This window comes from Apis florea, unplaced genomic scaffold (genome assembly GCF_048593485.1).
Source record: "Apis florea isolate Af1SG1 unplaced genomic scaffold, ASM4859348v1 contig_1914_pilon, whole genome shotgun sequence".
Lineage (NCBI taxonomy): Eukaryota > Metazoa > Arthropoda > Insecta > Hymenoptera > Apidae > Apis > Apis florea.
Window position 1 is genome coordinate 130,023 of NW_028256504.1, and position 27,820 is coordinate 157,842.

General features: G+C 27.7%; 1 protein-coding gene across 1 annotated transcript; it reads right to left on the reverse strand.

The window, feature by feature from the left end:
- Positions 1 to 369: 369 nt before the first annotated feature.
- LOC105735469 (uncharacterized) lies at positions 370 to 12,132 on the reverse strand. Its single transcript, XM_031916538.2, has 2 exons — positions 11,485 to 12,132; positions 370 to 4,925 (listed from the first exon to the last, which is right to left on the reverse strand). Exons 1-2 carry the CDS (start codon positions 11,557 to 11,559, stop codon positions 1,311 to 1,313), a joined length of 3,690 nt encoding a protein of 1,229 aa, XP_031772398.2. The 5' UTR covers positions 11,560 to 12,132; the 3' UTR covers positions 370 to 1,310.
- Between the last annotated feature and the right edge of the window lie 15,688 nt (positions 12,133 to 27,820).

A 27,820-nucleotide genomic window follows, 5' to 3' on the forward strand; every position in this document is an offset into this window, starting at 1 on the left:
CACAAAACACATTGCCAAATTTTGATTGAAAAAAAAAAAAACCTGAGATATTCTGTATATTATTCAAAAAGAGAATAATATCCTAATTTAGCATTATCATTGTTTGATTGAATCAATTATGAGAAAATTATTGACTAAAAAAGAAGAAAAACATTGATTAATTATTTTTTAAATAAATTTTTTTGAAAATTATTCAATTTCAGTAATTTCGTTTTTTATTTTGTAGTAATAAATTTAAATACGAGTAGTAATCTACTATTATAACAACACAATCTCAAAAGATGTTGAAAATAAAAATAAGATATTAAAAATAAAATTAGTATAATATAATATACATCAAAATAGAAATGTTATCTAAAAAACTTTTAACTTGTTGAACCAAATAACTACCTATTTAATTATAATTAATTGACGCATATATTACATTCGCCATTGTCATATTTACAGTACAAACAACTAACGAATTAAAATTACTATTAATATAAAGAAAATTAAAATTAATATTCATATAAATATATTAAAGAAACAACATTATTTCATATTCAGCTTATATTCTATTCTTATTCAATTAATTATATTCATATATAAATTTAAATTTTTTACTGTGTTGGCTAACATAGATTTATAACTTCAGAGTTACATAGAACAATTTAGTATCAATTTAGTAAATAATGTTTTTAAAACAAAATGTCTACGCATTCTTTTGGTTATAAATAATACTTTTCATTTGATTGAACACAGGATATCTGAAAGTATTAACATTTGAGAGTAAAACTCTTAAGAGTATTTTTTCAATAATGGAATCTGCAATTGAGATTTAATATTCGAAAATAAATTTCACTTTCAATGCAATATCCACTATGGAAAAATAAACTGTCAAAAATTTTACTTTAAAATTTGCATACATACAATATAACAAAATCTTAATTATTCGAAAATTATTAAAACCATTTTTAAATTTGTAACAATCACTAAGTATACAGTCAACAAATACATTATATTTTGAGTTCCTTCACTTTGTTCACTTTTTTTTATCACTCACATATATGCAAAATGTCTGCTCTCGATGACATGACAGAATTGGTTCATCATATGTTCTATAAAAAGTATTTCTGTCATCGATTCCACAAACACGAGGAGTATATCTGGATTTCAATGTTAAATAATGAATTTATACATTTCCATATCGTTTAAAACTAGGCTTTGCCACGTTTCAAATATAAGGAAGAAATGAAAGCGATTCACTTGATCTAATTCTAGATGTTAAGCTAGGATGTCCATCACAGTGTCGCCCTCTTTCTAATTCCTCGTCATTTTGTCCCTATATGCTCCGTGTTAAAATTAAACGTTTCGTATCGATGTAGGTGCATTACATGCGACCGAACATTCATAGGATCCGAAAATCCTTCATTGCATATAGGACACCGTTGCGACAGCAAAGTGTTGCTCAACATGGTGTGTTTGATTTTATGCACCTCTAACTGTTCCACCTCGGTGAATTTTCTTTGGCAAATGTTGCAAATGAATTTACCTATATCGGCATACTCCAACAAATGTTGCTTCAATTTGATATTGTTGTGAAACTTCATGTCACAAGTCGAACACGTAAGATCGCACTTTTCAAGTTTGCTATCAATCTTCTTATTCATAACTAGCTGAATTGGCTGTCTGTTATCATTGTTGAGATCACTGTTGCAATTTAAATGAAAGTGTTTCTCGTGGCACAACATCGCTGTACTGGTTGTCAACACCTCACCACAAAATCGACACTTGAAACTGTTGTTAATATCACAACCGGTATGATTCAAACTATTATGCTTGGCTAGAAAAGAACTGGTACCACATTTTCGATTGCACTTGCCACATTGAAATTCACCGTTCGTGGAGTATTCTATCTTGTGCATCGACAAATCTTCTTCGTTGGTGAAATTCAAATTGCACACATTGCAAATATACGTCTTTGCCGACAATATTATCGGTTCTTCCATTACTTTGGTCTTTATGCCAACGTTATTCGACAAAGCGTAGCTGTGGTCTTGCATGATATTTAGCGTTTTCTGTATAATCGGCGCATCGGGTAGATGAACATGCAACTTGTGCGCGTGGAAATGCGACTCGTAATTGAAACCTTCGTTACAAATGTTACATTTGTAAGCGTACAATTTCAATATGTCGTTCGGATAATGTTCCATCTTGTTATGATAGTGAAGCTTGTACATCCCCTGAAACGATTTGCCACATACAGTGCACACAAACACTTGATCGTTATAGTAATACATATTATGCTCGATGAATCGCTCGTACGATTCGAATAACAAATTACACGTAGTACACATTGGATACGAACTCCAAACGGACTCGTTGACTCGGACGGGTTTAGGGACCTGGTCCATGTGGAAGTGTCGCTCGTGAATCCGAATGTTCGTTTTTTTAACGAAACCTTGATTGCAAAACTTGCAAAAGAATTGATAATTTTCCGCGCAAGAAGGCGAATGGGTCGCGAGCGAGTGAAGTTGTAACAATCTTTTGGAAGGAAACAGGGTACCGCAAACGTTGCACGATTTATTGGCAGGTTTGGCATAGGTACGCTCGTGCATGCACAAATTTTGAAACGTTTGGAACTGTATCCCGCAAATGGTGCAGGGAAATGTCGTTTTATCATTCGTTTTAAGTTCGTAATCCTTCATCCAAGCGATACTGTTAACTAATCTCTTTTTGCTTGCTGCAGAGTTAGGTGGGACAGATGGTAAAACATGATGTGAACTATGAGTCATAGTGGGCGTTGTTTTGATCGAATTCATCGGCTTCATTTTCTGTTCTGATGATATTTCTTTTAAAGAAATTGCTTGTATCGTGTTAAATTTTGAGCCAATCGATTCCTTTGTCCGAGACGAAAAGGAGCATTTTATTTGAGGCCTATATCGCTTACATATCCGGTCTTTCATTCGACGACACACCTTCTCGTGTTCTTTCAAACACGAATTGAGCCAGAATCGTTTGTGGCAACCTTTGCACTTATTTTCTTTCTTCAATGAACTGCAGTTTATCTCAACGTCAACCGGTAGAGTGTCTTTCTTAGATCGTATGGTCTTCAAACAGTGCACAATCATGTGTCGTTTCAACGATACCGGTGTGTCGAATTTCTCGTAACACACGCAACATTCTTTTCGCTTAAACACGATATGTTGACGTAAATAATGTTTCAACAATTTATTAATGGATGTATAGCGTGCGTTACATATACTCGATATGTAAATCGAGTGAAACAATTTCATATGCTCGTACAAATTCTCTTTTAACGAGAATAATTTTTTGCAAACATGACATTGGAACGATCTTTGCGATATCTTAACATTACCTTTCGACACATTTGGCTCATTTTTAGCAATCGACAAATTATTCCTTTCAGCTTTGAATATCTTTGACGTAAGCTTTAAAGATAGATCACTTGCCGATTCAGTTTTAATAAAATTGTCAGCCTTCTCCGTTTTTATTTCTCTCTTTTTTTTCAAATTTACAGATTGAGAAACATTTTCAACTTCTGTTTTAATCTTATCCCGTTTCAAGATCTCGTCGCATTTCTCCAGATAGATCTTGCATTCTTTAATTACAATTTCAGACTTGAACCTTTTATTTCGTAAAGACATTCTTCGCGTAGACACATTGCAGGGATATCTTCTTTTAACGGGACGTTTTGCTTTGTTAGAAGTGTCATGGTTTATTGAATCGCGAATTTTACGTAATGCACATGAATTCTCTCCCGATGGTCTAAGATTGTAGGGTACGTTGTACGAACTTTCGAGACTCTCAGAATCACTTTTTATCTCGTTGTTCAATAAGAGCATCATCGTGCGGGGATTCACATGAATCTGAACGAATGGTTTATTCTTGTCAAGCGCACGAGATCGGGCACGCTTGTGCGCTTGAATATTTTCTGAAGTCAACGAGGAATTATCACCAAATTTCTCACACGCTTCATTCGTGTCATCAATAGCAGAATTATTGTTTATACCAATCACTTTCTCTATGATGACATCATCGTTGTTCGAGTTTTCCTTATAAAACGAAATAAAATCTGTAAGAGTGGTCTGTTTCATCTTTTTAGAGGATGAATCGCATGAATAATTTAACTGGCTTGCACTATTTAAATTTTTCGGCTTTTTCGAAACTGTATCGCATTGACTGCTGAATCTTTTCGAATGCGTACAATTTAAACCGTTCAATTTGGAGGATGGTGTACTGTTCAACTCTTTTTTACATGTATTTGTCAAATTATTTAACTGTTTTGGAAACGCGTCATTTGAACTGTTTAGCTTCTCCACGAGTACATCATTTGGTTTCTCTGACGATTTGTAATTTTCTACAATTTGAGTTTTATCGATATTATTTATTTCATCTTCGTGCGCGTGGAATAAATGGCATTGGATATAGGTCTTTCTCCAAAACCCTCGATGACAAAAATTGCAAAGAAATTTATAAATAAGCTTTTTCTTACAACCCTTTATCCTCAAATGACGTTTGATCGAATGACAAGTATTGAAGACCGCCTTGCATTTTTTACATTTATAGTCACCGTTACAGTATCTACGCACATGTCGAATATAACTTAGCTTTCTAAATGTCAAGAAACAAATACTGCAAGTTATAAATTGAGCTTTCAATGCGTTATTTTTTAAGGGATCAAATTCTTGAGATAGCACAAATCTTTTATATTCATAATTATCTTCATCTTTATCTTCAATTTTATCATTCGCACTCTTGTTATCTTCGATTTTACTATCTTCAATTTCGTTTTCTTCGCTTTTACGATCTTCAGATCTTGATGCTTCGTTTTCACTCCCGCCATCAATTTCGTTCAGCCATAAATCGTCATGGCTGTCGATCTCGATCGGCTCTTCTTTTATTATTATCATTCCATGTTCAGGCTGAAAAAAGAAGTGTACAAACCTAATGTATAATGTATAACATCCTAAAGAGCAATTCTAACACACATTGGACCCCGTGTACGCTCTTATCGTAGACGATCTTATAAATGTGACTATTATCAGATCAGATAAAGAAATCGCGTTTTGGAATATTGGCATATACGAAATTTGTTAAAAGTAAAATTTACATCAAATTAAAAATAATGATTTTTAATTGTCTTAACAAATAATATTAGGCTGTCCCATAAGTTTCTTTTCTTTCTCACTGGGAATGATTTTAATTGGCTATTTTTATATAAACATGCAGACTTATTTATTAGCCATTTATGGCATCGATTTCAGTCGTTCCAAAGCTCTTTTAAAGTATATTTCCTTGGTGACATAGTCTCTTTTAAAACTTCTTTTTATACCGTTCAATATGGATAGCCAAAGGAAGCATTTATATGTTATGCTTCATTGCTTTAAAAAAGGTAAGTGCAAGTGATATTACAGACGAGATTTGATGATGACCGTTCCCAATTGGTTTAAGAGATTTAGAGTTGACAATTTTGACTTGAAAGATGAAGACCGCAATAATGACGGATACGGGGATTTTATTAAGGCCATGCTCGTTGAAAATCCGCGACATAGTGTGCACGAGATAGTAAATGCCACAAATATTCCCAGAAGAACGGTAATCACCTGATCAGGATGGGATACCGCGTCCTCAGACCTTATGAACCGCGTCTCTACGTGCGATTTGCTTCTCCAACGACACGAAAGAGATCCTTTCTTAAAAAAGCTTGTCATTGGAGACGAGACTTGGATTTTATATAAAAATGTGCATCGAAAATGCACTTGGTCTAAGGATAATAGACCTTCAACTGTCGCGAAGCCTGGACTTCACCCGAAGAAAGTTCTTTTGTCCATTTGGTAAGACTAGAAAAGTGTAGTCTACTATGAGCTGCTTTCTCATGGTGAAAACATTAATTCTGCCAAATAGTGTAATCAGTTTGAAAGATTGAAATTGAAAGTAGAAAAACGGCCAGAATTGGCCAACTGATGAGGCCTCATCTTTCATCACGACAATGCAAAACTGCATATTGCATTGGTTATAAAAACTGTTTGATTAGGATGTTCTACTGCATCCTTCTCAGATCTTCTACTTCATCCAATTATTACTTGTTTCTGTCATTAAAAAAATTCTCTCGTGATAAACAGTTCTAATCCGTAAGCAAAATAAAAACGAACTTCGAGGAATATTTTGTAAGTCCCAACAATTTTTGAATGAGAAAATAACTTCCTGAGAGATGGAAAAAACTGATAGAGCAGAACGGTTATATATAACGCAATAAATCAATCTTAAACAACAAATATCGTGTCAATTCATTTCGTATCAAAAACAAAAAAAGAAAGAAACTTATGGGACATCCTAAAATACATAGAAAACCAATATATACTTATAATTAAATATAAAATTTAGTAGGTTAGAGCGATTTATAGTATTCTATTGTACTAAATAAATATATTAGAGGAAAAAACAGTTAATTATTTAGAAATAAATACATAAAGAAGATAGAAAAAAGAGAGACAAATAAAGCATTTTATCGTAAAATAAAAGATGATGCTTATAGAGTGTTTCCAAACTGACAATACATGAGGAAATCGTATCTATGAGTTCAAAAAATATATCGAAAACGTACAATGATCTTTTTCTTGGACAAAGTCGAATTGATCGATGTTGAAGATTCGTTTTTTGAATAATATGAACTGGTTTTAAAAAATCACTTCTTCAAAGACTTCTTGCTTTTAAAGAAATATACTTCCAATTAATTATTCAGTCAATGAATAATGTAAGCGATATAAAAATTCAATCAATCTCGCTTCCTATCGATTTTATTAATCTTCAAATATGTTGTAAAGGATACTATTTTTAGTAACTTTTTTAATTTTATGATATAATTGGCAATTGGTTAAGTAAATCTTAAATAATAATATATGTGCTTTCTTAATAATAATATATGTACATGTGAACACAACTTAACAACTATTTACATAAATACATTAAATTGGTAACCAATAGCCAATTGGTAACTAGTTTGTCGTTGTTTGCCGGATATTTCCTTCACAGAATTAAGAAGAAAACTTGTCATAGAAATTTCTTTCCATTTTCAAATATTCAATTATCATTTCATCAATTTATTCAATTTTATTTATATTTATATCAATATTTTTCTTTCTTTTCTTCCTTTATTATTATTGTGTTATAAATTTATAAGTAGATTTATAAGTTAATGAAATGCATATGAATGTTACTGGATCAATTCATAATTTTTTGAATATTCTGCACAATACATTAAGTTAATCGGCATTTCTAATCTTGCATTGTTCTTCTTCAAATAATTATTCTATCGTGAATAAAAAGTCTGTGTAACAATAAAGGGAATAAAGAAGAAACTCTGTTTGCCTGTAATGCAATCGAAACTTTCACACTCTTTTAGGTACTAAAAAGCACACATTGAAAAAATAGCAGAGGAGCTTATATTATCATTTGCTGCCGACTTTTTACATTCATAGTAAACTGTAATTTGTAAGTATATTCTTCCAGACATATAAACATTTTTATATATGTATATACAACTTAATACAAATTTTTTTATGAAATTTGATATACATATATACAATTTATCCTGAACCGCTGAAACATTTTGAAAAAATATGATTGATATGAAAAAATGTTTGAGATAAAAATTATACGACGTAGAAAGATTATATTATGCACTATTGATATTTTTTTCTATAAATTGACGCATAGAGGTCATATGAAAATCACATTTAATCTTTTAAATGAAACTATATAATTTTTATTGCATTAATCGATATAATTCGTTATTTCCTATAACAAAAATCTTTTAGTTTAATATTTTAACTTGAAATTTGTAAAATTTACGAAAAATACGAAAGAAGGAGAGTATGAATTTCGCGTATATTATTTTCCATATGATAAGTTTTACAACATCAAATTATCTCCTAATCTAAATTGCATCAATTATTACAATAAAAATTATATTTTTATTGTATTAAAAATTATATCCGTTTAAAAAATTAATTTGACTTTTATACATCTATCTCTATGACTTTTATATTTTATCAATAAGAAAGCTATTAATATTTCATAATCTCTTTATATCAAAAAACTTTTGTCTAAAATGTTTTTTCACATCATTTATATTTCTCAAGATATTTCAGTAATTCGAATCGAATGTATTATATTTATATCTACACTATTTACACTACAAACACACACAATTCATAATACCGATTTTTTTGTTTTAATTCATTTATTAAGAATCATTTCTTATTCATATTCAGATTCTTTTAATTGAACTTCAATTATATTGAGATTAGATTGATTACTTCTTTGATTTTTTCAGAAATAAAATATTATTGAACAAATCTTGCAGTTTGTATTGAAGTGTTATTTTGTTGGAAGATGTATGAATTTCTGCCAATACAAATTTCATACTTTTATAATTTTTTTTTATTCTCTATATAATTTAATATATTTATTTCTATTAACAAGACTTGATAGGAAATTGATTTTTATTTTCCCATAGTATTCAATAACAATCTACAACGACCGCCATTTATTTGAAATCAACTTGAACACAATTGTTTCATTTTTAAATTGTAAAAATAATAATTAAATTTATTTAATAACTTTTAATAAATTTATTATTTTCGTAGTAATGTTAATTTTCGATAGCAATAATAATATACTTGACTTCATTTCTTCTAATATCTTCTTTCAACTACCTTTCTTTTTTGTTGAATAAATATGTTAATGTTGTAGTCAAATAATTATTATTTCTATATCTATTAAATGAATAATTAAATGCGTAACATTGATTTTGTTGAATAAGATTCATATTTACATGTCTTTGGTGTACTTTATATACAAGATATTAATATGTTCGATGTTTTTATATGACATTTGTTGTTCTAGAAGTTCTAGAAATCAAAACAAATACAAAATTTGATATACAAAAATATCAATGTTTATTTATTAAGTTATAAGCAATTGAAGACAAAGCGAGATAGAAGAAAGGAACTATTCTATCTGTTTTTTGTTATGCACTGTTGTCATAAGAACCGCGTACTGTTGTCTGTTCTTGGCATGCTTCGTCATGCAAATTTCAATTGCTTATAACTTAATAAATAAATCGAATGATATTTTTGTATACCAACTTTTGTGTTTATCTCTAAAATTGATCTTTTACAATCGACAATCCACATGTCATAAATCCACAAATATATGAAAATCTTAATATAATGTAATTTAATGATTTTTGATGTACTTTCTAGTTTCATATGAAATACATAAATAAAATATCTTTATTTTTATCAATATAATTAGTACAATGATAAAAATTAATTTACAGCACATTCAAATCGTTGTACTACCAGTTAGGAAACACTTCATGTTATGGTAATAGATATATCTATTTTAAATTTAGAGATATTATCTATAACTATTTCGTATAAAATTCATTTTCATAGTTTAAATCCATTGTTGTCATTATATTTAATTTCTCATCTATTATCGATATATGTCAGAGCATCAAATCTAAATTTAAGATTATCAAAATTTGTAAATGATAAATACCAACATGCTATTTTATTCATGTTTGAAAATATAGAGAAATTGAAATGCATAAAGCGTATAAAAAGTTCTATGATAAATTAAGGACAATAAGGATTATATATAATTCTATTCGCAAGTATTAGAGAACTGCTAAGAATTTTTAAAAATTCTAAGAATATATGTCATCAGAATATATGTTCTTAGGATGTTTTTAGGTTATTCAAAATGATTTTATCGCCATCTATGAGAAAAGTTAGGAAACAAAAAAATATTTTTAAAACAGTATTTTAACATAAATTAATATCAAATAATTATTTTAATTTTTCTTATCTATTTAACAAATAGAAACCATAAATAAATAAATAAAATTAGTAAATTCTTAACAGACAGATATATTAAAAAAATAAAAGAATTTTATGAAAATTTTAATAAAATAATAAACAACACAAAATTTCAACAATACTATAATATCGTTAACAAAACTGTGATATTCATAAAAATAATAAAATATTTACAAAAATTATTATAAATTATTTTAAATAATTAAAATAAATAATTTTATTCAATTTAGTGATTGTAGTAATTTGAATAGAATTTGAATAATAGAAACATTGTAGTAATATTAAATAACAGAATAACATAATTTCTACTTGGTAAGCTAACCGACAAGATAAGAAAACATTTAAAGATAGCATCCAATAGTGAGTGGAAGGGGAACGTAGCGGGCTCACGGACCGCTTCTACGCGTCTCAATGTTATACGAACACTGACACAAAATTCCTTATGTTCACTACTTCATACAAGTAATACAAATACATATAACAAATCCAAACATGCCCTATATGCAAAAATATATATCTGTATTAAAATATATAATATAAAAACATATAGAAGTATTCTTTTTGATAAAATAATACAAATTTAAGAACATAAAAAAATATATTAACATATTAAAAATCTTATATAAATATTTATTTATATAAACATGTATCACATCATGAATATGATTAATAACATGCAATATTAATAATATATATTCTATAATATATCTTGATAATGATCTATTTATATCTAAAGAATAATAATTGAATGATAAAATTTTAAATATTTTGAAATTCTATAAAAATTCCTAATAAAAAATAATGCTAAAAGTAATCAGTTTATAATAAAGTTCTAAAAATAAATATGTGATTTATAATTTATATATTATGTTTGAAAACGTTATAAGAAAAATATAAATGCGTGAATATAAAAGTATGATATTACATTTATTATTATTATGATAATTCAGTAGTTTATAAACTTATAAGCAAATAAAGTAAATATAAATAAATAAATAGCTTTGATCATTTAATTAATAAATAAGATTAATAACTATGGATAAATCAAAATGTTACGACAGGAACATTAAATACATTAATAATATGAAAAATTGCACGTAGGAGATAGTTTATATATGTTTATTAATATTATAAACTCATGTAATAATAGATGCATAAATACATAAGACACAGATACAAGAAATATAATATATTGAGAAAAGCGATCTTACAATTAATACATTTAGCCTAATAATTCTTAATCATAATAGAATAAAAGGTTTTTACTTTTAATTTTCAAGTTAAAATTCAATTTCATATGAATTTTAAATTATTTTAAATTATTAAAATATAAAATAATTTAAATTATTCAGTAATTCAATAAAATCAATTTTATTTATATAAGAATAATCAAATCCATATCTAATTATATAATTTCTTTGATAACGACCAAGAAAATAATTCTTTTTGTTAGTATTAAAGTAACTAAAGTAAATCCCACATAAACATCAAATAAATGCATTATATTGTCTCTCTTTTTTTAAGATTTATAAAGTCCAAATACAATATTAACTAAAATAAATGTTTTTATTAAATAATCTTTCAAAGTACTTACGTTTGTTTTGACTCCCAAGTTTACGTCCATAAATATTGCATCAACAGGACGGTTATAAACTAAGACTCGAGCCATTTCTTTTATTTAATTACTTTTAGAATTAGATTACTGTTCACATGTGTTCAGAAGAAATTTACATATATACGTATGATCAGTGAATAGTAGATTGTAATATTCTTTATAGATAATCTATTTTTTTTATATGATATATTCAAATTATATAATAATAATAAATTTTAATACAACAAAATAAATTTTATACGTAATTTAATCATTTAATGATCAAAAATTCCTTAAATCTATGAAAAACATGAAGCAATATTTTAGGTTAACCCTAAAGAGATGACCTCAGAGATTATTCACATTTTCCTTCTATTATATACATTTTATTTTCAATACATATTCATTTATTAACTAATTTCTTATTAAATAATTATATAAATTTTTTCTTCTACGCATGCAAACACACCAAAACAAAAAAGATAATTACTGTACAATAACACAGACTATTCCAAGACTAGAAAATTCAAAATGGCGACTACCGATACTATGAAAATCTTTCATTTTCAACTCACTTCAGACCATTCTTAATGATTCATTGCGCAATAGTGACCTTGAAAATACACTTATTGCAGGAAATTTAAACATTTTACATTATTTATTTTTAAAATAAAGGTTTTTATATAATTTATATTGTATTTAAGAAGTGTTATTACGAAAAAATCTTAAACTATTATTTTTACAATTATAAAGAAAAATTTTTAACTAAAAGGATATATGATAATAATATTCTTCATTAATAGTTTAATGTTAATTTTATCTAGTTATTGTTCATTATTTAGTAAAATTTTTATAAATGTACAAAATATAATATTTATTTATTCGAATATATTATTCGAATATAAAATATAAAATAATTTTAAAAACATTTTTTCAAAATACAGATTTCTTTTTCAATTATAAAATAATAATTTCAATGAAAATCGGTTAGATTAACTGAGCATGCGTGTTACTAAGCGGTTCTTTCTAGCTAACTTCAGTTATATAGTATAAATTCCTTATTGTATGTATAGTACATTGCTAATAAATTGCTACATCAGAGGCAAAAAGAGTAGTTCTTTCCATCACTTATATACATTCATTATTATATGATCTTATTTGAATCTTAAATATGATATTTGATAATATACATACTTATTTTTATGAATATTTGATCCGTTAAGATCAATCAATCAGATAGCATTCCTTCTGATTATTAACATATAAATAACAAATAACATATAAATAATAATACAGTTTGTATTTATAAAAAAAGAAATTATATATATATTTAATTATATATATATTTCTGAATCTTTTTCTAATTATATTTATAACAATAATCCTATTATGAATGATATCTTTTAATAATAATTTGACTACTTTTATATTATAAAAAGATGAAGTATCATATATTCTTTTGGCGCTTGATAAAATTTTATCAATTAATTATTATAGATATTTGTTTTATATTCTGAAATCATATGTTGTATTATGTAATATATTAAAAAGTAATCAAAAGAATAATGATTTAATGATTTAACGATAAGTTACCGATAGAGTAATACTACGTATGAAGCGCCAACATCATGGTACTAAGCACCACACTGTTGTGTGCTATCGATATATGCGAGTCTAACAGAGGCATAATGGAGGCTTGGTCTATTGGCGAAGTTCCATAAAAAAACCTTTAATTCATGATGTATCGCATCAGATATGTACACATTGCGTATAAAGCGAGTATTTACTGATACGATGGACAAATGTTCATTAGTTTATTGGTTGTAGCATTGAAACATACAAGTGATATTTTATTGTATGTATCTCTAATGCTTTGTAAATAAAAAATCTAAAATTTCTAGAAAGTTAAAACTTAAACGTGAAATCGACAGAGCATTGCAATAACTTAGAAAAGATAAATTTTGAATATAAAATTAATTCTTCAATATTATTATCAACTCATACTAGCTTTGCTTTAAACCATTTTAAATAAATACAATTTTCTTCTGTCTTTTTCCTATGAACACGTATTCTCTCTCTATTAAATTACCTGGATATTCTGTTCTCACTCTATGAGTCTGGACTTCAGAGAGACCGTTGTTCGCTATGGAATGTTGTCCAATGCGGATAAGTCTTGCTAACAGATCTTTTATATCATAGTTGAATAAATTTCACCATTAATTTGATTTAATATTGTTTGTTAATGTTTTCACATCCTATAAACAGTGTATTTGTGAGTATTATGTATAAGCAAATATTATATCATTAGATGTGATATAGAAGTCAAATGGATGTGTGATAACTCATTGAAGCAGAATGAATAATCGAGATTACCAGTTTTCTATATTTGCTTTGCTTGCAGATTGATGAAAAAACTCATGTGATCAGATGACTTAAGGATCTCCATATTGTATCTGCATTATTTTCAATATCTATCTGATCAATATCTATAGATATTTTTCAAAATATTAAAAGAGAATTCTTTTTAAAAGCAATAGCAGACTTATTTATTATTATTAGTTTCCTCTCTATATATTCTAGTAAGTTTGCGACTGTTAGATGAGGCAAGTCTTTTGAGTAAGTAATTGCCTTTTAAGTCATTTGATTTCTTTTGGAAGTAGACTTAGACTTAATAAACAGTTCATGTCCTGAACAAATCGATTGATTTGTTATTTGATTTCTTTCGGAAGTAAACTTAGACTTGATAGACAGTTCATGTCTTGAACAAATCGATTGATTGACAAAGTTGCATGCATTTCCCTTAAAAGTTTATTGAGAAATAATAGATATCTCTAGACATTGTCAACATCTTGAATTTAGACTGATAATGCATATGTTCAATCGTAATTGGATATTCATCTATCTCATGAGAATGCTTCTTCAAATTAGCCTCGTGAAATCTTTCTTCAAAATCATTGATTTTTACATTTTGTAGTAGAATGCCTTAGAAGATGAAGATGCATTAAACGTTCTGTAGGAATCTGCTTTGAACCAATTCTATGGGACTTTATCCAATTGCTTTCTTCTTTTGATTCAATTTATATATTATGCTCAGTATTGACATACAACCTTGAAACAGAATTGCGGAAAACTAGTAATAAAGCCAACTGCTTAGCATATCGCTTCATAAAATAATTAGAATTTTAAATGGATTCTTTTATAATATTAAAACTATATAGTTTATTGGTATTGACGTAATCTACGTCATTGGTCCTGTTCAAGTTTTAGCTACATATGAATGTCTATGTCTATGTCTATGTCTAGAATGGATAACCAACAAGAGACCTATTGAAGAATATTTTGATCCGGGAGTGTTACTGATACTTGGACTTTTATTTTGACTCCTGTTTGATCTTTTCTTTCCTCTCTGAAACTTTTTTCCATTGATTGTAATCAGTCATAGCTAGAGATTTTTATTTTAATCCTATTTTTTGAGCGCTTACAATCAGTGAGTTGTCCCTCTTTGCAATGGCTATGATGTTGCTATGATTTCGGATGGTCTATTTGCGGCAGAGATCTGAACTACTATGAATATTACAATCAGAGATGGACAATTTGTATGTGCCATGAATTTATGGCAGTACGTTACCGAAGAAATATTGATCTCTTGCGAGAACAGGCTATAAGCATGATATAACATATTTCAATGAAGCTTCTAAGACTCTCAGTGTTGCTTTAGAGAAACTTATTGTAATAATTTTGAATTAACAGAAATCCATTTCATGTATAGATCTTCTTTGTGTTTCCAATCAATCATAAGATGCTTTTTTGATGAATAATAATCCATTTCATGTGTTAATTTTTATATTGTTGCTGATCAACATGAACTGTTACTATTTTAAATGCTTTATTGTTGAAATGTTGAATTATATATACTAAATTTTTTACAACTTTTTTTATAATAATTCTGAACATAATTAAATCCCATAAATGAAGAATATTATTATTTTATATAATAATAATTTATGATATTTTATAACTGATTATGATCTGGAACTGTATAACTCATAACTCATCTTTTACAATTTTAAGTCTATCTAGTTCTATCTCTAAGTCTTTCTTTTATGTTTGGTAAATACACTTTTGACTTAAATAAGTACTTGCGAGGGTGATATCGTTATCTTTGATAGTTAATATAGAAAGACTACTATTTTTTAATTAAACACATCATTTGGTAAATTCATTTTGATAAAATTCTTTTTTTATTTTTTGTATGTTTTTTTATCTTGTAATTTTATCTTATATCTTCTAGAAAAAGATTGCAGATTAATATCAGATATTGTTAATGCCAATTAAAATATCTATGGTGGCTTATTTCAAGTAAGATGGAGATATGCTATTTCAAAAAATTCATTTCAATATTTTTTTGTATTTTGATAAAGTTAGTTTCCTATTTCATTATCTATAAGTCTGATACTATCTTTTATAGTATAATAACTTTCATAATTATAATTATAAAAATACACTAAGTATTATATAATATATTAGGGACATATAAAATAAAGTAGAATTGATAGTAGGATTGAAGGTAGTTTGTGTGAAAATTAAAAAAATATATATTAAAAACCCATTATAACAAATATAAAATATTTAATACATATGACCATACAATTAATCTTCGATAGTTTCTGCAATGTTTGTTGTAATGTTTATCGTAAATAATTATATTAAAATAAACAAATCCTAAAAAGTTCTTTATAAAATTTTTTATATAAATAATTATAAATAAAAATAGCTGTAATGAATATTGGAAAATGGATATAGTTTAAAATTTTACTTTTCAATTTTTCTGAGAGTCACACAATCCACAAATCCATTATTTTTTCCCGTTTTTTCTTCCCTGTTAAAATTGTTTGTGTATTAAAAAAATGTAATCCATCCTTGTTACACAAAATGTAATCCTATTGAAAAAAGCAATGTGAATTAAATTATACATTGAAGATTTAAGATCTTGATAAAGCTTCTTTAATTGCAAAAACCAATTAAATCGATTAAACGAAAGGATAATTAGTTAGCTCGACGGTAGGAATGTAGATATGGTAAAGCCTTCTATCAGAAGAAAGAAGATAAGAGGAGGAATAGGCGACTGGATTCTCAGGCGCATCCACTCTGCTGTTGAGCGACGTGGAAACTTCCGGAAGCTGTCCAACTTTTCTAAGTAATTAAAACCACTTAACACGATTTTGCCTAACTTTCTGATATCACAGTGAGAAATCGGTTTTAAATCGTTCCCTGAGGAAAATTGTCACAATTGTGTGTCGCAATTATGATCTCTGACAATTTTTAATTACGGAACATTGGAATATTCTTTATTAATTATATTATAATGCTTATGTATTTGTTACAAATTTATTCTATAAATTCTATTTTTTGTAAATTGTGAATTGATCTGCCAGTAAGAAGAAATTAGATCTATTCGAAAAAATTTTAGGAATATTAAAAAAAAAATTGTTTCAAGTTATTGATTTGACTTAAAAATTAAAGTATATATTAATAATAATTTTATAAGATGCTTTTTTTTTATTTTAATTGCTAAATAGATTTGTTCTTTTCTTGCTGTCTTGGAAAAAATATAATTTTATATGTGTAAGATGTCTATTTTATTTAAATATAGTATTAGCTAAGTGAAAAAAATCGTTTGACATAAAGAAATGTATTATTAATAATTTTTTTATAGATTGATTTAGAGATTATATGAAGATTAACTTTCTGCTACAAAAAAGTATTGAACTATTTATGAAAAATCTTTACTTTAAAAGATATTTAAATTTAAAACTTGGAAAACTTATATGAAAGACAAGGAGAACATGAACAGTAGAGTATCACTTTGCATGTTCCTTATAATTCATATGGATTTTACAAACTTCAAGTTGTAATATTTCCTATTCATGTCGAAACTAAAACTTTTTTGACATAAATAATTTAATATCTTTTTATAGGAAATAATGAATTAGTGGTAGTGAAATTATAAAAATTATAATAATAATTTATAATAAAAAATTTTAAATAATTAATTAACCTTTTCATATAACTTTCCAATTTATAAAAAAAATTAATACTAATATATCACTTCTTTATACAAACAAATTTTTTTATTTGAAAATTTTTTTTATATAATTCCTTTGTTAAAAGATATTTAATTGTATTTATTGTTAGATAAAACAGATACTCTGTAATAGAATGTTAATATATTCGTGAGATATCTTTAAAAGATTGATATTACAGATCTTAGATCAAAGCAAATATAAAAATTGATATACAAAAATGTCAGTTAAGGCTTATTTATTGAGTTATAAGCAATTGAAGTTGCAAAATTCACAGATAATTGTTTAATTATAATTTTTATGTAAAACATAAAAAAAATTTGAAATAAAATTTGTGAATTTGACAATTTTTGAGAAAATCTGTTTGTGATATCATTTACTTTTATGATTTATTTATTGTGACCAATATTGTACATATAAATCTCAATTCTATCTCTAGAAATTACTTTTAGATTTAATCCTTGAGGTTTATTTATTATAAATCCTATTATCTTGTACTCTCAGAACACAATATTAGCTTATTGGATGACTACTTGAATCAATTGTTAGAAATGTAATACGGATAAAACAATTACATAGCTATTAATTAAAAAGTCTTGTATATTTTGTAACATATGTAAAATAAAATAACTGAAATATATTTTTTAAATATATTAATTATGTATATGATATATTTATTTGCATATTATATATAATAATAATGTAACAACAAGAAATTAAAAATGAAATACATTGAATTATTATAAATTTGTTAATTTCATAAAATATATCACAGATTATTATCGAACGTTTTTATTTTATTACAATTATATATACAACATATAATGATGTGACATCATGATGGAAAAAATATTGATGGAATCTGTTATTATTAGAATTCTTTTATATCATAGTGCAATAATAATCTTCCTAACATTACATTATTATAAATAGATATGATATAATATAATATAATATAAAGCACTATTAATAATTTTATTTTCGTAAAAAATTTATAGTTAGTAATTTATTCGTTTTCTTAAATTTTAAATAATTGTTTATAAAAATCGTTTATAAACAAGATAGGTATTATATTTAATATCAAATGATATGAATCATAAACGAGAGATATGAAATAGATACTGCTCTTAACCAAATATTATGAAGGTATCTAATTATATTGAGAAATTAAATTAATAAGGATGTAATTAATAATGTGTTAATAAATATTTAATTCTTGATATGCATATATTTAGTTCCGTTTAAATTTATTAATATGATGCATAACAGACTATGAATATCATTAATTCCAAATAAGTTATTTTTTGCGTTTTATTCCGAAATACCAATCATGCAAAAAATTAGTGTTTGGTACGCCCTCTATGATTTCCTATAAACATAGGAATTATATTCAATTCAATCATCAAAATTAATAAAGAAAACAAAAATAAAAAATAAATTAAACATGCATATATAAATATATATTGTGTTTGCATAATAATGTATTAAATTGTTATCAATTATTATCATTTATTCTTATTCATTTATATTAGATCATGATAAGTTATCGGTAAAATAGAAAATGATATATTCGTTATGTTCTTGCATAATCGATAATTCAGAATAGGAAATAAAATATCATGAGATGGTAAATCTATTTTGTAATATATTTACTACTTCTTGTTTTTCGTTGTTTGCTTTGTTTTCTTTTTTTTTTTCAAACTTAATCTATTTCTATTCGTCGGTAATGTAAGTAGTGATATCGTCGATGAAATAGAGAATAATAAATATGTAATACAATTTCTTGCATGGTCGGTAATTCAGAATAAGGAACATTTTATAGAATAGTAAATCTTTTCTATCTTTTTAATCTTTTTATCTATAATATATCGATAATCGATAAAACATTGTATATCTCTTTTCTATGATTTTAATTTTGTAATATATTTACGATTTAATCTCTGTATTTGAATATTATATTATACTTATTTTGAACTCTAATTATATTCCATTAATATATTTTATTCTTAGTTGCATTGACAATATTGAAAATTATATAAAATCTGCTATTTTTTAACTTTATTAACTTTATTTCATATCAAATAGAAGTCGTTTATATTCGAAAAATTTTCAATTATTAATCAAATAAAACAATAAAATTAAAAATTACATTGTAATCACTATATAAAAAAGATTCATATAAGATTGATATATATATATATAATAATAATATATATATATATTACGAAAGTAACAAAACTAAAAATTTTTGATTAACTAATAATTGATTAACTAATAGAAACAGGAATACAAATAGATGTTAGATGGATTTTTTATGGATATTGGTCAGTAATGGAATTTTTTCTGTAATTAGGAAAACAAGGGTAGAGAAACGGCAAGAGAAACACGATGCTACGTGAAAGTGCTTTATTCCTTTCGGAGATCGTTCATCGCAGACATCGGCGTCGGGAATGCCGCTCTCATTTTTCTTTTTTTTTCATATATGTGTACATATATGTATAAATATACATACACACATGTATGGATGCATATGTGTATATATATCATATTTTATGTACGAACGTATGTATGCATATATACATACATATATACTCTAATAAGCGATCCTAATTATCGAGTAAATTACCGTCTGATATTAAAAAATACGCATGTATATGTACATGTACAATTACAACACACGCCAGGACGGCAGGAATCCTGGTCCAGTGAGACCTTAATAATGATTTTAAAACGAAGGTTTGAATGTACAGTATACACATTTACACTTATCGTTTCAGCAACAACAATTTTATTGTACGTAGATTGCAAAAATTAAATAAATAATGACAGTGGTACATCGCGTATTGGACGGAAAGGCCCAAAACACTGCGCAGAGGTGTGAGAGGAAATTATAGGTTTAAATTCGGTCGAGGTGCGATTGCTTCTTCGTCTCTCTCTTGTGTTCTCTCTTTCTCTTTCTCTCTTTTTTTTTACTCATTCTCGTTCTCTTATATACTTTTTCACTTTCTCTCTCTCTCTCTCTCTCTCTCTTTCTACCACTCTCATTCTTTTATCTCTTATTTCATACTCATTATTTTGCCCCATTCATTCGAATTTTTGCTCATTTTCTCCTTTTTCATACATCATTAGACTTATCATGCTCTCTTTCATTCGTCTAACCTCTCATTCTCCATGTTTATTTCACTCTCTCGCTCTCTCTCTCTCTCTCTCTCTCTCTTTCTGTTACATTCCCTCTTCCCCTTTCGTTCGTTCGTTCGTTTTCTCAAGTAAAAGCGGTCCACATTTGCGAAAAAACACAAACGGAGAGAGTCAAGTCTCGAGTATGAGAATTATTTACTGAAAAAGATCGGAAACAGATTTTTTTCGATTTATAAAAAATCTATTTTTGAGGCATGCCCAGTAATACCAGACAAACAGCGTCGTTATCCGTTATTCTGCTCTTTCGTTTAAACACCGTCCGTTAATTTTTCACTTGAGATGCTCCTACGTAGTAATAATGGTTTGGTTTTTTATCATTTTTCATCTTGCTCTTTTCATTTATATTACAATAATTAACATCGTCACATACAGACTTATACACTAACGATATGACTACAGCTCCAAACCAGCAGAGCATTCATCGATGAAGAAGTGAGAATAATTATTTACGCGTCTTTCGTTATTCTTTCTTTTCTTTTCTTTTTTTTTTTTTTTTTTTTTTCTTTTATACTTCGTTTTCCCTCGCTAGCATTCCCATTTTTCGTCTCTTCTCTCGTTACATTTTCTCGTTTTTTTTTTTTTTAATCTCATTTTATTTTATTATTCCGGAGGGAAGGTTTCCTCTCTTCCATCGTTTTTTTTTTTTTTTTTTCCCCCGATTGATAAAGTCGATATGCCAATTATTTATTTATAAAACGTTACAAAATTATTCATGAGCGCTGTCGCGTGGCGTTTCGATTCTAAACCTATACGAAAGTATCGCGTTCCTATTTATACTCATTGTTTTCACACTTTTTGCCTTTCTTGCTACGTAGCAGACCGAGACTCCTCATGAAACACTTTTTCGCCTGTTTCTCGTTCCTCCTACAAATTTACCAACGTTCTCTCTCGAACTCCATCCGCTCTCGTACATTTTCTCCACCTTTCTCTCTCTTCTTTCATCCCCCTGCCTTTGTTCACAAACTTTTTTAACATTACAAAACGCCAGTCAACCCCTATATATTGCGAAGAGAAAATAACAACACGCTTCCGTTCACGTGTATCCGTTCAATTTTCTTCTCCTTTTCACGGCGACTCGGAGAAAAACGCAATTTTTTTTTTTTTTCTCTTTAAAATTGCATTTACACGATCGATGAACACACGACGAACTTAATTAGCGATACTAAACGCGTATCGAGTAAGGCGTGAGAAAGTTCGATCAGAGTTTTAGCGAACAACATTTTCTCATTTGGAAAAATCGCAAACAAATCTGTTTTCAAACTCATTGTTTAATATTTTGTGGAAAATTGTTAAATATTATCAATTATCGGTATTATTAAGATAATAAATGCATATAAAAACCGAAAAATAAGAAGATCAATCAATCAAGAGATTCGAAGACTTAGAAAATTGAGACTGTACGACCTATGCTGTTGGTTCCTCGTCTCATTTGCTTCTATTTAACCTCTTCGATAGTGTTTTTTAATAATATAATATGTCAATATTATAATAAAGTTTTATACATAATTTGCTCGTAAGAAACAATAGAAATGATTTTTAATTAAAAAATTGAAAATTATATTATGATAATATATATAAATCTGTACATTTGCGTGTGATTGAAGTCCAACACTTGTACTGAAGAGATTAAATGAGTTGATTTTATACATTCCAGAAGTAATAAATTAATACATTATTACAATATATAATAATATAACATTATCAAATTATTAATATTAATCCTACTTTTTTAAAATTTATTTTCTCTTCTCTTTTGCAAATATTCTGCGTCAACAATTTTAATACAGGAATTATTATTAAAATATATTAATAACACGACAAATTGATGCAAGATTAATATTAATTATTTGATATCATATAATATCAATACAAAATTACGTATATTTTTAAATGTGTATATCTCAGATACAGAATTAAATCAAATTTCCGCTAGAAAGCCTCGAATATTCTTTCTAATAATAGATTTGCTAAAACTCTTGGCGCTGCGATCGCGTGAAAAACTAAACGGATAAAATGGCGTCCTCGCGTGTTGAGTACATTTTTTTTTCGATGACTTCGAAGGTAAATACATGCCAATATAGAAAATGTTATTTAAGGGGATTTCCTTGACGGGCGCGTTATGGCTAGTATACACATTATTATACGTAACAAAATATTTCTCGCCTTCCCCTTTCATCTTGGAAATTAGTTCATTCGTTCGCTGCCCTCCCTCCCGCCCTATTCACTCTCCATTTATCGTGTTAATTATCGTAAATCGGCACGACTTTTTGCTTCTCGTGTGTATATACGCGAATTGCCGACTCGATTGTACGAAGGCATCGTGTAGGGAACTATTGAAATATATAATATTAATTATGCGTACATCTATATACGTAGTTTTAATGATCATTTATTTTTTTTCGCATCTTCCTTTTTTTTTTTTTTTTTTTGCATTCTATCATTCTCTTTCATCTTAATGAACGATTGACCGATCGATCGATTTTTTTTTTTTTTTTTTTTTGTTTGAGTAACATTTAAGTACATCAGCTGACACAGGTGGAGCATTCGTTATTACATTTTCCTCACTGTTATTCATTTTAAATTCCCACGTATCGTCACTTTCCTTCCGTTTCTTCTTTTGCTTCTTCCTCTTCTTCTTTTTTTGTTCTTTTTTTATATTTTTCGTTTAAACACTAGATTGCGGGGATTCCGGCACAAACAAGGAATGTCGTAGTACATTATATCAACATTTAATAAAATATCTGAAACATTAACAAATAGACTATATGAGTACTACATGACTGCCCTTAATAATGTTTATAGCTAATCGATAAGTAGTTAATCATTTTTGTTTTCTTCTTCCGTTTCTTCCTTTTTTCAACCTCTCTTTTCAACCGATGGAATTTTTTTAATTCGACAAATGGATAGTAAATTCTTGTTTATCATTGAATTTTCTATGAATTCTTTTCTCTTCTTCCCTCCTATCCTTCAATAATTATATAACTCGTCGTTTCCATTTCTAATCTTAAGGATATAAATACCGGTGGTTTTCTTTTCCATCGTATTTTTTTTCTCTTTTTTTCTTTTTCTCTTTTTTTTCTTTTTCATTTCGAGCACCTACTAAGCAATTTTCGCTATGCTTGTGAATCAATATTTTCGATTCTTTCATTATAATCTTTTCTTGGCATCTTCTCTCAACGGTTCGCGCGATATAATTCGTTTCCATATATTTTCCTTATTCCTTCTATCTTTACCGAGAAAAACCAATTATTGTGATTTTTACTTTCAGTGACAAACGGGCTCCCATTTACTACGTTAGAAACTTGTATATGCAACGACGACGTGCTGGCTAATGAACGCGATTATGTGATTTTAAAATTTTAAATTCACATTAATGAAAAAAAAAAAAAAAAAAAAACACTATTACACGAAATTATTATTCGAATAATAGAAAAAAATTTACGAAATTTAATTATTCAATGAAATATAAATAACATTAAATTCTTCGAATCGATTAATTACTTATTAAATAAAAATCATAAATTATTGTTTAATTTCGTAATCGCGCACAGCAGCCAACCACGGGGAAATAAGTTTCCATTTTCACCTATGTACTTCGTAATCGCTATATTTGTATATATATAATATATATTTATATTTATATATATATATTTTTTTTTTTATTCAAAATGTTATATCTCGTTTAGAGAAGGCGACGCTCGCCGCCTTATTTCATTTACTTTATTTTTTTTTCTCTCATTTTTTAATGCCTACAAATGCATCGTTTAAATATTCTTTTTTTTTTTTTTTCGGCATCTTGGACATACAACGTAAATAGCCTAGATCATCGTACAAATAAGTTGATCGATATTAATCGTTGCCCTGAGTGCCTTGGTACCCGGCTTGCGAACGGAACTCGATTTCCGTGCCTCGATACAAACACATTTCTCGAACCTCGATTCCATTTCATTATTAATTCTTGTCTCACGATTGTTCGTTCACTCCCGTAAACGCGTCACACTCGTGTGCTCCCTTCACGATCGCGTCGTCCATATTTAATTATTAACGCCATCTGTCGTCCACTTTTAGAAGCAGCTAAAGGAAAATTTGAAGCGTAGCGACGCGTCGATAAGCCGCCGATCTCGCGCGATCTCACGCTACATCGAGTATAAAGCGTAGCATTTAATTTACAACGATTAATCGAAGACTAATTTATCCCTTAATTCGGTTACAATTATTATAATACATTCCTCGAACCGAAACGCGCGCCCATTTCTCGTTTCTTCTTCTTTTTGTTTCTGAATTTTTTCTTTTTTTTTTTTTTTGGCTCGAGAGTCAACCAACATGGCGAAGAAACGCGAAATGGTATACAGTCAGGCCTCTGTAACTCGAATCACTTGTAAGTTTAGAGTTTTGTTAATTTCCATCTTTTGAAAATCTTGACACAAGTTAATATAAATTTTAACTTGAATTATTTATCACATTTAACGAACAATTCACATTTAAAGTACAAGTATTTATTCGTTATATACTCGTGGATTTTTCGTGGATGTAGTATATCCACTCTATTAATAACACTGAAATTTTTTCAAATTAAGCTCTCAATCCTTCTTCGCTTTTCGTTGTCATTTATATGGTAATCGTATTCCAAATATTTATTATTCAATATGTTCAATCATTAGCTCGAAATCTATAATTTAAAAATTGAATTGCAGTGCTACCAACAATACACGAGTTCTCAAGCGATCACTCTATGCTATTAATCGTGCTCTAACCATATTTAACTTTGCTGATTTTCTTTTTTCCTTTCTTTTTATTATTTATTATATGTATATATAGTATACTATTATTATTATTTATCTCATCAATTGCTGGCAACCATCAATTCTAAAACAGCAATATACACTTTTTAAACGTCACCCAATCAATTTGATCATGATCGATGCAAATTGATTTTAGTAATCGAATGAGAACTAGTATTATGTGAAATAAAACACTATTGACACTATAATTGTTCTTGACAAAGATGAAATGAGACTTGAATTCGAAATAATGAGCTAATAATAAATAAATACTATAATCAAATCTTGTTTTCTCCAATTAGTTAAAATTGTCTAATGCAAAAGACAATACTTACGAATTTTTCTTTTTTTGGTTAAAGAAAAATTACAAAAAAGAAATTTGACAAGTCTTATTTTACAAGATTTAATAAAGTTGGGCTTGTCAAGTTGTTTCTTTCTAACTATTAGATCAAATGCAATAAACAATTAACGTAATCTCCAATATTGTAATAAACATTAACAAATTATCAATAATTGTATTTGTTCATATCAATTAAATCATTTTTAACCTAATGTGTTCTTGTAATTGCATCTAAAACATCTCTTGATACGAAGAAAAATATAAAAAAATCCTTAATAAAATTTTCTCATCTTTTGGGGAGACATTAAAAATTATTTTCCAAGTTAAAAATTTTTCTTACTCAAGAATTTATCCCTTTCCCTAAAATTCGAGTTACCAAGATTCGCAAATCGTAGAAGAAATAAAACGCGCGCGTTCGCGTGTGGAAACTGTCAACTCGCGGGTAAAAAGTGGCAGTCGAATCGGACAGCTTGTTCAAGCGAATTCCGGTGCGAGAATATAACGAACGTTAGACGCGTGGCTGCGCGTTGGACAAAAACGTTGGCCAAGATGCAGGGAGAAGCGAATAGATGGGACTAGAATCGCGCTCGCGGCCGACGGAATTTTTCACGAAGCTTCGAGAAACGCTTAGCTCGCTTTTGATTCGCACTGTATTTAATTGTCTCGACGCGAGATGTCGCGCTGAGATCGGTCGGCGACCGCGCATGTCTCTGATGTATGTCTTTCACTTTTGCTATCGTATTTTGATCCTTTCACAGTCGCCACTCGCGACACATTTACAAAACGCTTGGGATGTATTATAGAAATAGGTTAGATTTACAAAATTCTTCGTGAAAGGAAAAAAGAAGAAAAAGATACACGGTATTATGCTCTCGCAGCTTTCGGTATATTCATTAGAAAAATTAGCCATTCTTTTTTTTCTTCTCTCTCGTTCGTTAACGATTACGTTTATTTATTTATTTATTTATTTATTTATTTATTTATTTTGTTTTTATCTTTACGTTTATAGAATCACTTTTGCTCGGGCGAAAAAATAGATTATTATGTGTTTCTTTGTTTTGTTCCACTTTTTTGTATTTTCTTTTTTTTATACAGCTTTTTTCTTTTTTATCCCTCATCCACTTTTCCACTTTTGTGTGTATACACGAATTTTGTATTGCGTGTACGTGTACATGTATTATGCCGCGTATACATCCTCCGTGTGATCGTGTTGCGTGTGTGTGTGTGTGAATAATATTTGTTCGCGCGCGCATATGCCGACTGTGTACACTGACTTTAAGTAGTTAGTATTTACGCGTTTTTTTAACCAACATTTTTATAATTTCTTATATTTTTTGTTCTCTTATTATCGTGTCCCACTCTGTAAGGCGATCAGTTTAGCTTCTCTTAATGCTTATAAACGTAATTTTTTTTTTTTTTTTTTTTTTTAATGCGGGCCAGGTGGCTCTTAGCGTAACCCGGGGCAACTCGGCAGGATGTTTGTCTGAACTAGTACCGTTAAGAGTATAATATTTTGTTATTTATACATCTTTATTTTTTTTTTCTTCTTTCTCTTTAAATATATCCTGTAGTAATTCTTGTTTTCACTTGTTAAAATGCGTACAAACGGAGATGCGGAATAATAATATGTATAACGTACCGAGGGAGATGTGGCGTTCATTACTTATCGATTATTATTATTATTATTATTATTATTATTACTCGTTAGTTAATTACACAATTAATTATTACAATTAGTATTAGCGTTATTATTACGTATTAGTACTAATATTTTTATTATTCATTAATTATTATTTGTTATTATTATTATTATTATTATTTAGTATTGTTATTATTACTCATTATCATCAATTACACATTAATTATTACAGTTATTAGTATTTAGCGTTATTATTACATATTAGTACTAATGTTGTTTTTATTATTATTATTTA

Bases quoted from the DNA above. Each gene is read 5' to 3' on its own strand.
- LOC105735469 (XM_031916538.2), bottom strand. From the start codon at position 11,559: ATGGCTCGAGTCTTAGTTTATAACCGTCCTGTTGATGCAATATTTATG. The intron at 4,926-11,484 runs GTAAGTACTTTG...TTCTTTTTTCAG, and splicing joins ACTTGGGAGTCAAAACAAAC to CCTGAACATGGAATGATAAT.